The 18,353-nt window shown below is 36.3% G+C and overlaps 1 protein-coding gene across 5 annotated transcripts in view; it reads left to right on the top strand.

Moving 5' to 3' along the window:
* LOC127434619 (rho GTPase-activating protein 18-like) overlaps positions 1-10,347 on the top strand; it is a 49,150-nt gene extending 38,803 nt beyond the window's left edge. For all 5 annotated transcript variants that reach the window (XM_051687478.1, XM_051687479.1, XM_051687481.1 and 2 more), the window contains exons 10-15: positions 1,540-1,622; positions 2,373-2,570; positions 3,230-3,364; positions 5,470-5,597; positions 5,685-5,749; positions 7,876-10,347. In XM_051687478.1, the coding sequence (XP_051543438.1) occupies positions 1,540-1,622; positions 2,373-2,570; positions 3,230-3,364; positions 5,470-5,597; positions 5,685-5,749; positions 7,876-7,967 (701 nt within the window). In that variant the 3' untranslated portion in view covers positions 7,968-10,347. The remainder of the gene's footprint in view (positions 1-1,539; positions 1,623-2,372; positions 2,571-3,229; positions 3,365-5,469; positions 5,598-5,684; positions 5,750-7,875) is intronic.
* The last annotated feature ends 8,006 nt before the right edge of the window (positions 10,348-18,353 follow it).

Here is an 18,353-nt window from a genome sequence, read left to right on the forward strand (position 1 = left end):
CATTTTATAAAAGCACTTTTGTATTATTAGAGTTGTAAAGTTGTTTAAATCTTCATTTTTTAATGGTCACTTAGGGTTTACGGCAGAGGCGATTCTAGGATTTCGACCTTAGGGGGGCTCAGCCCCCAATAACTCTATTAGATGTGCACATTTTATGTATTCCACTCTTTAGCATATATAGTGTTTTGTTTTTTATTGTGTTTACATCATTCAAGGTAGCCAGATAATATACTGTACATTCAGAATATTGTCATTTTCTATATTAAACACTTATAAAGTTATAAAGAAAATACATTTTCCTTTTATTAACAAATTAAACCTACGTAATTTGGTAACAAAAAACCCCGCCTCTGGTCTTCATTGGCTGCTCACGAACAGCTTTGACCCGCCCTCAAACACTGCACTAAGCGGCAGACCAATCACAACAGACTGGGACATCTGACCAATCAGAGCAGAGTATGCTCTCTGAAAGGAGGAGTTTAGAATGAATCTTTTAGAACGAGTCGTTTGAGACACTGGGGGAAAAAGGTAATGCTGCAATTTAAATTATGAGCAAATGAAAGTGTTTTTTGACCTTGAATGCATGTAAATCTATTGTATGAGACCTTTAAATAAAATTAGGCACGTTTAAAAACCATCATAGGTGCTCTTTAAGGTCTATCAAACATCAGAAAAACCTATTATTACAATAAATGTCACATTTAGCTTGGTTGTTTTTTTTAGTGGAGTGAATGAACTCCAGATGATGTTTGAGCATTTTGAATTAGTTCAAAAGATTTTATTTTCAATAGAATAACCTGATGTCATTGTAATGCCATTAATCACTTGTACTCTTAATTAATCCAAACCCTTTCTCTCCTTGTTAAACGAGATTACAGAACTAAACGAGCAACATGCTTCCTCTCCTTCAGTCGGTCAAAAGATGAGATCGGTTTATTAATTTAATGAGGAAATGGGGCGTATTGGTTCAGGGGGTTAAACCAATGATATGCTCCTTCACAGCCCAGACTCCAATGCTATTGGCTCTCGCTACAGTCAGTCTTTACATGCAAGAAAAGCCGCCAAAGTGCCTCGTGCTTCAAACAAGTGCATCTGTTTAAAACTCTTACATGTGATTGCAAAGAGTTTTAGGGTCTAGTTACGCCTATGGTTTACGCCGTTACGTCATCATGACAACCAAGTTGTGCAATTGTCTATATCTTTCCACAGATGTGGTTTGTAAGTTATTATATCACAGTAAAATCATGTTAACACACATGTTGTTTATGTCTTGTGTCTATACTTTTGAAACAGTGAGTATTTTAATGTTTACAGATTGACCCCATTGACTTCCATTGTAAGTGTCTCACTGGAACACACATTTAATGAAAAGGAGGGACGAGTCGAAATGAATTTTTGTGCTAATCAACATTATGCCTCAAATGATGTCAATTGAGCTGAACTTGTATTGAACCCGGAATATTCCCTTAATAAATCTGTTCATGTTCCCACATCATGTAATCATTTTCCCTGTGTCGTCTCTCTCTGTGTTAATCTCAGATATCTCTTCACCCAAACATCAGATTCAAGCTCTTCATCTTCTCATCATGCTGCTTCCTGAAGCCAACAGAGACACGCTGAAGGTCTCAGAACTAATTCCACTTTTCTGATTGATTTCTGCTCGATAACTTTAAACGAACTGGTGATTGTTAGAGGATGTATGATGTCAGTTGTCCTCAAGTTCACACAGGTGTCTATAGCAAGTATAAGTCTCTTCATTTTACACACACATCTAAAAGGTCTTGGATCATAATACAGAAATTATACAGAGAGTTTAGATAAGAGTGTGTTTGTGATTGTGTGCGTGTGACCTGTCAGATGTATTTGGATAAACGTGTTCTCGTGCAGTTGATAAACAGGTTTGATGGGTGATATGAATCGCTCAGCGTAGTAACCCAGCATCTACTTTACTTTCTGTATAGAGCCGTAGTTGTGCTACGATGAGTTTTCATATTTTTTAGTTCTGCTGCAGTGTTGCTTTTTCTTTCAGATGTTGTTTTACTTTGATACACATGCAAACATGCGGTCAAAGCGTCACGCTCACACCCACGTCCTCCTACAGCTGGAATATTTTAATATTTGAGGAATGTCAGGTTATATGTTGTGTGTTTTGAGCTGATATGATACTTGACCGTTCGTTTACAATCATCACACTGTGATACGTTTGTCCGTTGTTTATTCAGAGCTGTAATTTGCCTTCAAATGAACGTGAATGAATCTCAAACGTAAGTGAGGGTTCCCTGGTCTGAAGTGGATTTCCAGTGAAGTCACGTGCTATTTCCTCTTCAGTGTTATCGGCTCACATATAAGCTGATGATGATGTTTACTGACAGGCTCTTCTGGAGTTCCTCAGAAAGGTGGTGGCATTCGAGGAGAAGAACCGCATGAGTATGTGGAACGTCTCCATGATCGTTGCTCCAAACCTCTTCACGTTCCGCGGGAAAAATGCCAAACATGAGGAGATGCAGGGGGCGGTCGGCGCGGCACACCTTGTGCGTCTGCTCATCACCCATCAGGACCTGCTCTGGATGGTGAGGATTCAAAGGAATAGTTTCATTATTTAAACTAAAACTTAAATTCATCATCTACTCATCTGTTCATGCTGCTCAAACTGTAATATGTGGACCATAAAGAAGTTTAGCAGAATGTCCAAGCTGTTCTTTTTCATATAAATGTAAAAACACACTTGCTTTCAAAACCCAAAAAGTGAAAAACGTTGGCTTGCAGACCGTCTTTTATAAACCGTCTTCTCTCAAATGAAGCATTGAGAAGTCTGATTCGTTTTAGTGAATCGGTTTGTTCGGATGATTCATGTAGATGAAGCGTTTTAAAGGACGATTCATTTGAGTTCCGCTCAGAATCATTTCACGACTCATTTGTTGCTGTTCACCTGTTTTCAGTTGTACTATAGTGTGCATTTAACGGCTGTATTCGGTTATTGATCGGGTGTTCGGGAATTGTACAGGGCCAAGGAGGCAATACATAAAAAGCATTATGAAAATATTCCATAAAGTCCTACGATAGCTTTCTGTGCACAAGTTTTAAGTTAAGCAGCAGTTTTATGTGGTTATGAAATTCAGGGTGACTTCAACGCACAAAACTAAACCAAAAGATTTTAGACACAGAAAACGCACTTTTGAAAAATACAAATCAGCCAGTTTCAAGATCAAACCCTGTTTTTTGTTATCAGGTTCCGTGTTTCCTCATCTCTCACGTCAGAAAGATGAACGAAGCAGCTGCAGCGAAGAAAACGCCGACATCAGAGAAAACCAAACGCAGATTACTGAAGCGCTGGAACACGGAGAAAGACAGAGACCGCAGTGAGGTGTGTGTGTGTGTGTGTACGTGTGTGTGTGTGTGTGTGTGTGTGTGTGTTTGTTTGTGTGTGTGTGTGTGTGTGTGTGTGTTTGTTTGAGATTGTGTGTGTGTGTTTGTGTTTGCTTGTGTGTGTGTGTGTGTGTTTGTTTGTTTGTGTGTGTGTTTGTGTTTGTTGTGTGTGTATGATTGTGTGTTTGTGTGTGTGTGTGTGTGTGTGTGTGTGTTTGTGTGTGTATGATTGTGTGTTTATGTGTGTGTTTGTTTGAGATTGTGTGTGTGTGTTTGTGTTTGCTTGTGTGTGTGTGTGTTTGTTTGTTTGTTTGTGTGTGTGTTTGTGTTTGTTGTGTGTGTATGATTGTGTGTTTGTGTGTGTGAGATTGTGTTAGAGATTGTGTGGGTGATTGTGTGTGTGTGTGTTTGTGTTTGCTTGTGTGTGTGTGTGTTTGTTTGTTTGTGTGTGTGTCTGTGTGTGTTGTGCGTGTGTGATTGAGTGTGTGTGTGATTGTGTGTTGTGTTTGTGTGTGTGATTGAGTGTATGTGTCTGTTTGTGTGTGTGTTATTGAGTGTGTGTGTGTGTGTTATTGAGTGTGTGTGTGTGTGTGTGTGTGTATTATTGAGTGTGTTATTGAGTGTGTGTGTGTGTGTGTGTGTGTTATTGAGTGTGTGTGTGTGTATTATTGAGTGTGTTATTGAGTGTGTGTGTGTGTGTGTGTTATTGAGTGTGTGTGTGTGTGTTATTGAGTGTGTGTGTGTGTGTGTGTGTGTGTGGAGTGAGCTGTTATATATCACAGCAAGTGTCATTTATTTTAAAGAAAGAAAGCACAAGCAACTTTTCACACCAAACATTTCACAAAAAGAAGTTTGATCCTCCTATTGCATTCGGGTCATTTTTGACCCAGGAAAGGTAAATAATAATTTTTAAATGCCACATAGCTTTTAGTATAGGAACCAAACTTTGGGACTTTGTCAAGACTATCAAAATATACATAATATTATTTATTTATTTATTTTTTAATAAAATTGTTTAAGAGATATAACCATTAAAAAAAAAAAAAAGTGTTACATATTTTGCGTTCGCTTGTCAATTTTGACCCGGGCATCAATTGTGGCCTTGCACATGATATAATGCAGATTTTTTTGGTACATCTAAGATTAAGAAAATCTTAAAAAAATACTTTATTTACATTTATCCTCTATCCAATGCTCTCACTCTCTCTTTTTTTATGTCTCCCGATGGGACTGCATCTTGTTTACACACATACAGTCACACACAAAACGGACATAACAGATGTAACAAACATAACAAATCAAACAATTCAAAAGGAACTGCTGTCTAAAGACTTTGTGGCAGGAGAAAAAGTTCAAGCACACAGAAGTGCAGATTTTACTCTGAAGACTGATCTGATGATGAACCAGCTTGCATAATAATCACACATTAACAGAACAGATTGTGTTTCAAAACATGTCAAATAAGTATTGATGTTGTGTATTTGTGATGCACAGTTGATCTGATGTTGATTAGTTAGAAAAATAATATGTTGGTTTCATAGATTTTGACTACTGAATTGTTTTGAGCGGTTATTAATTCATTCAAATTACTAGTAATTCTCACATTAGATATTGATATAAATTTAGCATAATGTTATATTCAAGAAAAAATTCAGATAAATCTTGATAAAAAATATATCTTTACATTTATCACACTGCTTTGGCTGTAGTTAATGCATATTTTGAAATGTTAAAGAATTTCTCAGTTTTGTCATTTAAAAAGAAATAACATACCGCATAATAGCATTTATATTTTTCTGTTATCATGACAAAAATCTATATATTTTTAAATATATGAAGAGTTATGAAGTAAATAATGAGTTACAATATAGTGTAGATCATGCAAAGCATTGGGTAATGAATGTTTTATAAGCTTAAATTCCACAGGTTAAAATGCAAATGTGTTTGCAGATTCTGAATGCAATAGGAGGGTACGTTTGAAATGATGAAACAACAGATCTAGTGTTGAAAATGAAATGTGTGACACTTTGGGGAACATATCCGGAGAACATGAGATCTATTATATGTTTATATACAGTATATTTCACTGTTGGTGGTGTTCAGGTCACGGAGCTTCGTGACGGCGTCATCAGAGTTCACGCGCCGCTTCATACGAAGGTTTCCATGGCGATTCAGCTGAACAGCGAGATGAAGGCGAGAGACGTGATGGCGCGATTTGACGTTGAGAACGGGTGAGTGAACGGACCGTGACCTTCAGTAGAGTTCAGAGGTCAGGTGTTTTGATTGATGTTCATTAATGAAGGATTCTTCATTTACAGTCGAGGTTCACGCAGCGCCAGTCGACGACAGAAACAGTTTCTGTTTGAGGTCGGAGGAAACATCGGTGAGTTCAACATCACAAACGGACTGAACACTTCTACTAGACCAGAACTGATTTTGACATTTCTGATAAGAGTTTGATTCATGGACAGATTTCAACCGGAAAATGCCGGTTGACTACAGTTAGGTTAGTTTTGCTAAAGAAAACGAAACTATTTCTATTAACACATTCTGTTTATTTAAAGCTCATGTATGTAACGTTTTCTGTGTTAAATACTTACTGTCCCGACATATTAAGCTGGGATAGAAGAAAGTGATTCACAGGTTCATTTTCTCGAAAACTGAAAGCATTCTTTCTCTCTGGCGCTGTGAGAATTGCTTTGTTTTGAGAGACCCGCTTAGACCTACCCCAACAACCTTGCTCAACCAATGTGTAAGGTGGGGGCGGGGCTGTCTCTTTGTTTGGCCAATGGCAGATGGGGGCGTATTCAGAAAGCTGTTTTGAAAACAACGTTTATTTTTGCAGTTCCGTTTGGTGACGCAGAAATGACATCCTTCAGCTTTATGTTTTGAGAAGCAAACTAAACTAGTTCTAACTAAACTGAAGGTGTTTATTAAATAGCAAAATGTTACTAAACCAAACATGTTAGAAATAAACTAAACTATTTTGAAAAACACTTAGTTTATTTAGGTAAAGTTTACTAAAGAAAACTAAACTATTTCTATTAACACATTCAGTTTATTTAAGTGTTGCTAAAGCGAACTAAATTATTTAATAAACATGTTTAGTTAGGTTAGTTGCTAAAGCAAATTAAACTAGTTCTATTAACACATTCAGTTTAGTTAAATTTGCTAAAGTGAACTAAACTAAATTATTTAATGGACATGTTTTGTTTAGTTTAGTTTGGTTTAACATCTAACCTATCTAAACTAGTTTAGTTTACTTTAGTTCTCAGAACACATTTGGTGTAGTTAAGGTTTGCTAGTTTAGTTTGCTTTATCAAAGCTTAACTAACCCAAATGTGTTAATAGAAATAGTTTAGTTTGCTTTAGAAAATCTAACCTAACTAAACGAAATGGGTTTATTAAATATTTGGTGTAGTTGTTTTACTAAAGTGAACTAAACTATTTCTATTAACACATTTGGGTTAGTTAAGCTTTGATAAAGCAAACTAAAGTAAACTATTTAATAAACACATTAAGCTTCAGCAAAACTAACCTATCAACACATTCGGTTTAGTTAAATTTAACTAAAGCGAACTAAACTAAATTATTTAATTAACATGTTTTGTTTTGTTTAGTTTAGTTAGGTTAGCTGCTAAAGCGAACTAAACTAAATTATTTAATTAACATGTTTTGTTTTGTTTAGTTTAGTTAGGTTAGCTGCTAAAGCAAATTAAACTATTTCTATTAACACATTCAGTTTAGTTACATTTGCTAAAGTGAACTAAACTAAATTATTTAATGGACATGTTTTGTTTAGTTTAGTTAGGTTAGTTGCTAAAGCAAACTAAACTAGTTCTATGAAACATTCAGTTTAGTTAAATTTGCTAAAGTGAACTAAATTATTTAATAAACATATTTAGTTAGGTTAGTTGCTAAAGCAAATTAAACTATTTCTATTAACACATTCAGTTTAGTTAAATTTAACTAAAGTGAACTAAACTAAATTATTTAATAAACATGTTTTGTTTTGTTTAGTTTAGTTAGGTTAGCTGCTAAAGCAAATTAAACTATTTCTATTAACACATTCAGTTTAGTTCAATTTTGCTAAAGTGAACTAAATTATTTAATGGACATGTTTTGTTTTGTTTAGTTTAGTTAGGTTAGTTGCTAAAGCAAATTAAACTATTTCTATTAAGACATTCAGTTTAGTTAAATTTGCTAAAGTGAACTAAACTAAATTATTTAATGGACATGTTTAGTTTAGTTAGGTTAGTTGCTAAAGCAAACTAAAATATTTTTATTAATACATTCAGTTTAGTTAAATTTTACTAAAGCGAACTAAACTAATAAACAAACACATGCTGCTGATGCAAACTAACTAGTTAATAAACACATTCATAGTCAAAATGCTTATCAACCCACAAAAGACAAATATAGTACAACCTTTGTTTCAGCAGCCCAGTCACCACCCAAACACATCCCATAAACATTCCTCTCGATTATTGCTGTTTGTGTTTACTCTAGGAGAGCGTTGCCTGGACCCAGACACATATTTACTGGATGTTTACCGTGTTAACCCTCATTGTGAGTGGGTCCTAAAATCACGACCTACCTGAAGACAGCCACAGCAGAGCTCTGAACGTGAACTGAAGAACCTAAAGGTCAAAGGTCATGAACCCCGAGACCATGAGGACGTTACTGGGGCTGTAGAGACCCTTTACAAGCCCTCAGTAAACAACTTATGAAGGACTGCTGGAGGTCAGAGGACAAACAACAGACCAGAGGTGATGCTGCTGCCCTCCTCGCATCACTATTGACGGAGTTTTACACGTTCTCCCTCTACAAACGTTTTGTTTCCTGAATGCAGAACTCTTGAAGTTTCGTGGCACTGACGGTTCAGTGCAGGTCATTGAGTTGTTTGGTGCCAAAAACTGCGAAGAAGCATGTTTCATCACTTTATAACACTACGGAGTGTAAAAAGAGCATGTACATAATCTATTTATACCACTAATTTATCCAACTGTATCATAACCATTTTGTATTGTTTATATATGCTGCATGTTTGCAATGAAGCCATGTGAAACACTACATGAGCGAATCTAATGAAATCTGTCCAAGTCATATTTCTTTCTTTTGATTTTGGGATGGAATAAGAAATTACATTTTGGAGAAAGAAAGTGACATCTGTTTCTAAAACTAGAAAGATTTTTTTGTAATGTGACATTATTTTCCTGACGATTAAGAACATTTCCCATAATTCATTAGAACTGAAATAATATATATTATAATTATTTTTAGCATTACAGTAAAGTAAACATCATGGACGTATTCGCTTACTTTTTTTATATTGATTTTTTAAAATCCTTGTAATAGTACAGACACATTAGAGATTTGTTTCAAATGATAGTGATGAGAATTTTGGGGAACATGTTTAATTAAAATGAAAATAATGTAAAAACAGAAAAGAAAATGAAGCACATTTCAGGGCTGTGAAAATGAAATATGACCTGGACATGTTTTTGTGAGATTCACTTACACAGGTGAATATTACCTCTGAACTCAAACCAGGCGAATATTAATGCCAACGCCATCAAACATTAACTGCATTAATGCACATTTGAAGGATTCTAGTGTAAACAGATATTAGACTGTATTATCGTGTGTTTAAAGCCCTGAACACACGTTTACCTTGTGTATCATGAACCCTCAATACTATAGTAACAAGTGTTTAAATGAAGGAAATAGAAGATAATTCAATAACCAAATGACCTTTGAACTCTGATTATAATCACTAACTTTAACTGCATAAGGGCGGTCGTGGACTGGGTGTATTTGATACTTTGTAACACATCAATATCTGCCAATAGTAAACCACCATCATCCTCTTTGATGCTCGAAATTGAATTTATAGAAAAGATCTGTTGATGAAAATAGTGCTCTGATTTCATTATTATTTTGTACTTAAAAGCTTTTGTTTTTTTTAATGTAAAACATGTTTGATGTACTCAAATGTACCAGTTGATTTTTAGAGTAACATTGAGGTTGCCAATTGAATTTGTTGAAAATCACATTTCCCTCATTTGAGTGTAAAAATGTATTTCATGCATCATGAAGTTCATTGAGTCAGTAGTCTGTCTGTTATGAGATTATTCAATTATTCTGTTGGTCTTTAATCAATTTTGACTGATGAATTCATTTATAACTACAAACAAATACTGGTACTTTTGTCTTAAGAATGTTTAGATAGGGCCTGTGTATCTCAGCGAGTATTGGCGCTGACTATCACCCCTGAAGTCGCCAGTTTGAATCCAGGGTGTGCTGAGTGAATCCAGCCAGGTCTCCTAAGCAACCAAATTGGCCCGGTTGCTAGGGAGGGTAGAGTCACATGGGGTAACCTCCTTGTGGTCGTGATTAGTGGTTCTCGCTCTCAATGGGGTGTGTGGTAAGTTGTGCATGGATTGTGGAGAGTAGTATGAGCCTCCACATGCTGTGAGTCTCCGCGGTGTCGTGCACAACGAGTCACGTGATAAGATGCACGGATTGACGGTCTCAGAAGCGGAGGCAACTGAGACTTGTCCTCCGCCACCCGGATTGAGGTGAGTAACCGCGCCACAACAAGGACCTACTATGTAGTGGGAATTGGGCATTCCAAATTGGAGAGGAAAGGGGGATAAAATAAAAAGTCAGAAACATACTAAATGTTCTCCTCGCTTTGACTAAATAACTGTCACTGCAAACCAGTCACTATTTGTAGCCTAGTTTCATCAAAACCAAATAAGTCTTGGTCAACCCCATTCACAACATAGTTGTGTCACAGTAAGCATTATGGAAAACATGTAGCCATATCATAGTCTTTGACAGTGCACAGGATGTTAAATATGTACTACTCCATGACTAGTCAACATTTGGCATCATTCATGTTGCAATATTTGGGTGAGCCAACAGGCTTTCATTCTGAAAAGCTCATATCATTAAAATGATGAAACAGTGAAATGATTTTTAAGAGTGTCTGTAAGTTACTGTCTGTTCCATAAGAGCTCATTTCTCTCTTTCGCCATTTAGTTTGTTTTAAATCTCACTGGCAGTTTTATTACTGGTCAGCACTCTCCTGGAATGTTCTGGAATGGTTTAGATAATGGAGGAATGTTGAATGTTGCCATTGCAAATGGAGCAGAAATGTCATCACCAGTAAAACAAGAAAAATAGTTTACTGACAAATGCACTGCACTTAATTAACAAATATCAACTATAAATGCAGCAACAACATTTGTGGGCTATGGACTCATGAAATTCACAAACATTGTCTAAAATGATTAAAAACATTCAGATGAAACAATATTCTCAATATAAAATTAATTAGGTTTTTACAAAAAACATGAGGCTATGAGGTTGTGTGGGAGTTTTACACAGCGTTTGCTAAGCAGGAATGAGAGAGGACATGAGGATAAGCAAAAGCAGAGCTGAAGTCTAGATCATCCGTGACGTAACCCTTAAAAACATGCAGATTCCTTATGCAGCTGCGGAAGGATTCTCTCGTGCTGAGACACTCCTGCTTCACATCAGCTGTGATCGATGAAAGAGAAACACATGGTCAGTGTTTAAATAGAAACCATTAACCTAGTGCTACTTTAGCTTGTGTTCTGACCATGTTATATGGATACTATTTTCATATCTTAATCATTAAAATGTAAAACATTCAGAAATCTTAACCTCTTTAGTGGAAAAATGTGTGCATCTCTTACACAAAATAGCATAAATAAGACAGTAAAGAAAAATTCTAAAGAAACAAACTTCAATTTCTGCGCAATTTTATATAATTCACGTCATTGTGAAATTTTACTAATGAAAATGCAGTTACGGATATCAATAGTCATGATTTTACTAGTTGAAATTTCATTTTTGATATCATTAATGTGAAATTCTACTAGAGAAAATGCAGTTATGATATCAATAATTGATTTTTACCAGTTGAAATTCCATTTTGATATCATTAATGTGAAATTCTACTAGTGAAAATGCAGTTATGATATCAATAATTGATTTTTACAAGTTGAAATTCCATTTTGATATCATTAATGTGAAATTCTACTAGTGAAAATGCAGTTACGGATATCAATAATTGATTTTTACAAGTTGAAATTCCATTTTGATATCATTAATGTGAAATTCTACTAGTGAAAATGCAGTTATGGATATCAATAATTGATTTTTACAAGTTGAAATTCCAATAATTATGATTTTTACAAGTTGAAATTCCATTTTGATATCATTAATGTGAAATTATATTAGTGAAAATGCAGTTATGATATCAATAATTGATTTTTACAAGTTGAAATTCCAATAATTATGATTTTTACTAGTTGAAATTCCATTTTAATATCATTAATGTGAAATTCTATTAGAGAAAATGCAGTTATGATATCAATAATTGATTTTTACTAGTTGAAATTCCATTTTGATATCATTAATGTGAAATTCTACTAGTGAAAATGCAGTTATGGATATCAATAATAGATTTTTAATAGTTGAAATTCCATTTTGATATCATTAATGTGAAATTCTACTAGTGAAAATGCAGTTTTGGATATCAATAATTGATTTTTAATAGTTGAAATTCCATTTTGATATCATTAATGTGAAATTCTACTAGTGAAAATGCAGTTATGGATATCAATAATAGATTTTTAATAGTTGAAATTCCATTTTGATATCATTAATGTGAAATTCTACTAGTGAAAATGCAGTTATGGATATCAATAATTGATTTTTAATAGTTGAAATTCCATTTTGATATCATTAATGTGAAATTCTACTAGTGAAAATGCAGTTATGGATATCAATAATTGATTTTTACTAGTTGAAATTCCATTTTAATATCATTAATGTGAAATTCTATTAGAGAAAATGCAGTTATGATATCAATAATTGATTTTTACTAGTTGAAATTCCATTTTAATATCATTAATGTGAAATTCTATTAGAGAAAATGCAGTTATGATATCAATAATTGATTTTTACTAGTTGAAATTCCATTTTAATATCATTAATGTGAAATTCTATTAGAGAAAATGCAGTTATGATATCAATAATTGATTTTTACAAGTTGAAATTTCAATAATTATGATTTTTACAAGTTGAAATTCCATTTTGATATCATTAATGTGAAATTCTACTAGTGAAAATGCAGTTAAGGATATCAATAATTGATTTTACTAGTTGAAATTCCATTTTGATATCATTAATGTGAAATTCTATTAGTGAAAATGCAGTTATGGATATCAATAATAGATTTTTACAAGTTGAAATTCCAATAATTATGATTTTTATTAGTTGAAATTACATTTTGATATCATTAATGTGAAACTCTACTAGTGAAAATGCAGTTAAGGATATCTATAATTGATTTTTACAAGTTGAAATTCCATTAATTATGATTTTTATTTGTTGAAATTCCATTTTTGATATCTTAACTGCATTTTCACTAGTAGAATTTCACATTCTTGATATCAATAATTGTGATTTTTACTAGTTGAAATTCCAAACTGATATCAAGAATGTGAAATTCTACTAGTGAAAATGCAGTTACTAGGCTTAAAATAGAATATTAAGAAATATATTAGATGTTACAAAAAGGGGGGAAAAGAGGGAATTATTACCCTGTTCTCCCCTGATCTGGAACTTGTCAATTCCATCCATGAAATTTAGTCATATTCAATGGGTCACACTGGGAGGCACTTGTTTGATCAGTAACAAATCTGGGAACCGCAACCACATTCATTAGAACAAACTACACTGGATCAGGGGCGAACTTAGCACTAGGCAAAGGTCGGTAACCGCCTGGGGCCCCCGGAAGCCAAAGGCCCCCTAAAAATACAAATGATTGATTTATTATTATTATTACTAATGATAATTACATATATATATATATATATATATATATATATATACTAGAATTGTACACATTGCCGTTATAACACAGATATGATATCGCTTTATTTTCAGCACCGTCAATGCAAGAACCCCCCCCACCCAGGTCAGGCTGTAATGGAATATGCCAAAGTCTCACGTGACTATGCATATGCATCCACACTGTGAGCTCAGAAAGTTCACTGCATGATTTCATCGTATACATGCACTGTTCATTGTCCGGTTCAGTTTAAATTAATGGAAAGTACAAATGAAATGGAATTACCCCAGTGGGGCAGAGAAACGGTGAAAAAAGGAGGAATCTAAAAAGTTCATCTCAACACTCCCAAAGGTAACATCGTTTTTCCATTCAGATCAGATTGCCATACAGTCGCAGTCTGCACAACAGCCCGCCGCTGACCTCATGGGGTCAGTGGTGGCTCAGTGGTTAAGGCTCTGGGTTACTGATCAGAAGGACAGGGGTTCAAGCCCCAGTACTGCCAAGATGCCACTGTTGGGCCCTTGAGCAAGCCCCTTGACCCTATCTGCTCCAGGGGTGCTGTATCATGGCTGACCCTGCACTCTGACCCCAGCTTGGCTGGGATATGTGGGGGAAAAAAAAGAATTTCACTGTATATGTGCAAATGTATGACATGTGATAAATAAATACCATTAAAAAAAAAAAAAAAAAAGTAGTGAACATGATATTGCAGCTAATGTTGATGACACCACTGCTGATTCCCCAATAAATAGTGACCATGATGATCTTCTTGAAGAAGATAAACAAGATGATGGTGTAGTGGGCTAAAGCATGTAACTGGTAATTAGAAGGTTGCTGGTTCAATCCCCACAGCCACCACCATTGTGTCCTTGAGCAAGGCACTTAACTCCTGATTGTTCTGGGGGATTGTCCCTGTAATAAGTGCACTGTAATTTGCTTTGGATAAAAGTGTCTTCCAAATGCATAAATGTAAATCTCAATCTCACTGACCAGCCTAATATACTGTCAGATGACCCAGCATTATGGCCAAAGCAGGTTACAGACAAAGAACACTTGCTTAATAGTGAAGAGAGGGCCATCACAAATAAAAGACAAAATTTTCCCCCAAAATAATGAGGGCTGTAGATTTAAAGAGAGCCATTATTGCATGCAAATGAAAAATGGAGAAAAGATAGGCAGGTCATGGCTACTTTACAGTGATACCCAAGAGTGTGTTGTGTGTTTTTGCTGCCGCATGTTTGGGCATTCTGAAAAAACATTAAGTGCAGATGGCTACAATAACTGGAAAAATTGATGAGCCCTCTTAAAACAGCATGAAAGGTCAACTGAGCACATTACAAACAAGGATCACTGGCACAACCTGTTAGAAAGACTAGGACAAATACAGCTATTGATCAGGTAAACCAAAACCTTCTTGCTCTTGAAGTAATCCACTGGAAAGAGGTTCTGAAAAGATTAATTGCATTTATAAGCTTTTTGTCAGAACACAACCTGGCCTTCCGTGGCCACTCAGACAAGTTGTTTGAACATGAAAATGGAAATTTCTTAGGGCAAGTTGAATTAATGGCCTAGTTTGACTCAGTGATGCAAGAACATCTGAGGAGGATTAAAGCAGAAGAAATAAGTGACACCTATCTCAGCAAGAATATTCAGAATGAAATAATTTTCCTAATGGCAAAGAGTACAACTGATGCCATCAAACAGAGAGCAAAGAGAGCCAAATATTACTCTGTGATAATGGATTGCAGTCCAGATGTGAGTCACCAGGAACAGCTCTCAGTGGTGCTGAGAGTTCTTCGAAAGGCATCTCCATCTATGAGCACTTTGTTGGCTTTCTTAATGTGCTTGACACAACAGGAAAAGGATTGTTTGAATCCCTTTTAGGTCACCTGGATACTCTCGGTTTGGATATCTCCAGCTGCCGTTGTCAATCATATGACAATGGTAGTAATATGCTTGGTAAGATGCAAGGTGTTCAAAAGAGAGTACTGGAACTGAACAATAAGGCATTGTGTATGCCCTGCGGAAGTCATACTCTTAACCTTGTTGTCAATGATGCAGCCAAGTCATCTGGGACATCCATCAGTTTTATGGGCTGTTACAGAGACTCTACACTCTCTTTAGCTCCTCAGTACATCGCTGGCCCATTCTTACTACACATGTCAACAACCTTACAGTGAAAGCCCTGTCATCAACTAGATGGGAATGTAGGGTTGACAGTGTTAAAGCTGTGTGCTATCAAATGCCTGAGATGGTTAAGGCTTTGACTGCCCTGGAGTACGCTGTAGAGAAAAAGGTAGCAGGTGATGCTTCAACAGCTGGAAGCATCTGTCAAGAGATACAGACTTGGCCTTTTATGATAAGTACCATAGTGTGGTATGATGTATTGTTCCAGATAAACAAAGTTAGTAAGATTCTGCAGAGCCCAAACATTTCAGTTGAGACACTGAGAAATGAAATCAAGGGAGTGACTGAGTACTTGAAAGAATAACGTAAGAGTGACCTCACCACTGCCAAAGCAGATGCCAGGGAGGCAGCAGAGAAACTTGATGTGGAGATGTGCTGGCCACAAGTGTGTCAACGAAGAGCAGCTAGACAGTTTCTTTATGAGTGAAGAGAGCAAACTGAGTCAACAGCAGAGGAGCGCTTCAAAAAGGAGTTTTTCCCGCTCCTGATAGATACAGCTCTTCTCACCCTGCAGGAGAGATGTTCAAATATGGAAAATTTCTTTGAACTTTATGGATTTGATATGATGAGATTCACAGAGAAAGAGGGCAAACTGGATGAATGCTGCAAGAGATTGGGGCAAACAATGCATGTTGTGGATGCAGAGGATATGAAGATGGAGGTGAAAGGTGCAGTCAGGGCTTTCCCACCAAACATCTCATCACCATTTGAGATGCTGGACTATATACACAAGGAGAATATCCTTGATCTGTATCCTAATTTGAGGATAGCTTTCAGAGTTCTCCTCACACTTCCTGTGATGGTGGCATCGAGTGAGAGAAGCTTCTCTTTTTGAAGTGTCTGAAAACTTGCCTGAGGTCGACAATGTCACAAGACAGGCTGTCTGCCCTAGCAATTCTGTCCATTGAGTGTGAAATCAGAAAAACAATAGACATGGAGTCTTTGATAACAAGATTTGCTGAAGCCAAGGCATGCAGAGTCAATGCGTATGACAACAATGGTATAATGCAGTGGTTCTCAGCCTTTTTTTGATGAATGCCCCCCTACCTCATTCCCTTTACCCAGCCCATTCAAAGCAGAGAGTTTGTTGTAATGCACCTGCTTTGCGCTCGCGCTGCCCTGTCCATTGAGCTGTATCCATCTACAGAGTCATACAGGTGCATTAGCCGAGGTTGTGCCTCCACCTGTGTATTTGACGCTGATAAACCAGATACTTCAGATGCGTCGCTAGACTTCAAACTCAGATGAACCAACTGATATACTCCAAGTATAAACGTTTTAATGTAAAGAGGAACTTGACGATGGATTTGATTATTATGACTGGTAAACACCCCCCATTTGTAACCTAATGCCCCCCTCTCTACTAATTTGCTCTCAGCACCCCCTGGCATCCTTTGAACACCCCCGTTGAGAACCCATGGTATAATGCTGCATTCCATTCAAATCAGAAAGTCGGATTTTCCAACTTCCTAGTAGGAAAACTGCAACGGAACGCCACTTGAAATCGGAATTCCAACTTGGAAACTTGTGCGTAAATTTTCAAATGAGATGTAAGTGCGTGATGCCACACAAACGTGTTGGCACCCAGGAAGATGTACAAAGTAAGTGATGAACATTCACTTTTATTAAGTAATATCAATAAATGAGTTAAAGTTCCTGCATTACATGATATTAAAGCTTGCAGAAACAGGTGTATAAAACATGATAAATTATTTTTACGATTATCTTTTGATAATCGTACACCTGTTGCACAAATGCTAGCATTGCAGCATTGTTTATCAGTTGGGTTGCTTGGAGATGTCTCTGGTTGCAGCCAAACCCTAGCTTAGCTAACAGGAACACTGCAATTATGTTGCCTTAAAAAAACGTCATCTTCCGAACATCTGGCAATTGAATTCCTTTATGGCCAGAGATATCAAGTTGGAATATCCCACATCTGACTTGAATGGAACGCAGCATAATACATTGGGTGTTTCTCAATTCTAAGAACACAGAGAACGGACTTGCCTTCTTATGAAGACCTATGAAGATTATTCTTTGACATCAAATATATATTTATAAAATAGTTAGAAAAAAAATGCATAAATTCTAATTTCTGAAAGTGTGAAAGAACTGTTTGAATGCGGAAAATCTGGTAAAAAAAAAAAAAAAGAAAGAAATTGGGGCAAAAACTTGGCCCATCCATTTTTATTGAGACCCACCCAAAAGTAATTTCCTGGCTACACCCTTGTTTGAAAAGATGTGTGTTGTGAAAAGCGCTAAACAAATAAAAATGACTTGACAGCACATTTGAATCCAGTAAGAGAACTACTGGCATTATCACACCAGTGACAGCATTAATATCATCACACCCATGAGGTTTTGCAGGACTAGGGACACATTAAAAGAATAAAGTCTGTTTTCTCCATGTGTTTATTACTATATTAAAATATCAAAATGCTGTTTGAGCAGGGGTGCTTTAAGGTACCACTGGGCCCATGGGCTCGCTTGTCCGCGAAGGGGGTGGGTGTGGAACTGCAGTGCATTGAACAAGCACAACACGGACGTCTTTAACGGTTGCACACTGTCACCATGTCAACAACCGTGTCTCCTGCTGAAAGCGTTTAAACAGGTTCTCTCCTCCCACGAACATGGATATGGGAGCGAGCTGGGCCCCATGGGAGTTGTAGGCCCCTGGGCTTCAGCTCGTATAAACCCGTGCATTAATGCACCCCTGTGTTTGAGTATAACAACTCTCATGAGCTGTCAGACTTGTGTGAGCTTACAGCGGAAAACTGTTGAGGAAAAAAACCTGATAAATTTCCTTCATCTGCCACCGTAGTGCTGAGTTCTTGCCCACAAGTCACCATCCGATGCATCCTCGAAATCAAGGACACATCCGGGTCATTTCCTCGGTACTTGCGTTCTT

This window comes from Myxocyprinus asiaticus, chromosome 44 (assembly GCF_019703515.2).
Source record: "Myxocyprinus asiaticus isolate MX2 ecotype Aquarium Trade chromosome 44, UBuf_Myxa_2, whole genome shotgun sequence".
NCBI classification, from domain to species: domain Eukaryota; kingdom Metazoa; phylum Chordata; class Actinopteri; order Cypriniformes; family Catostomidae; genus Myxocyprinus; species Myxocyprinus asiaticus.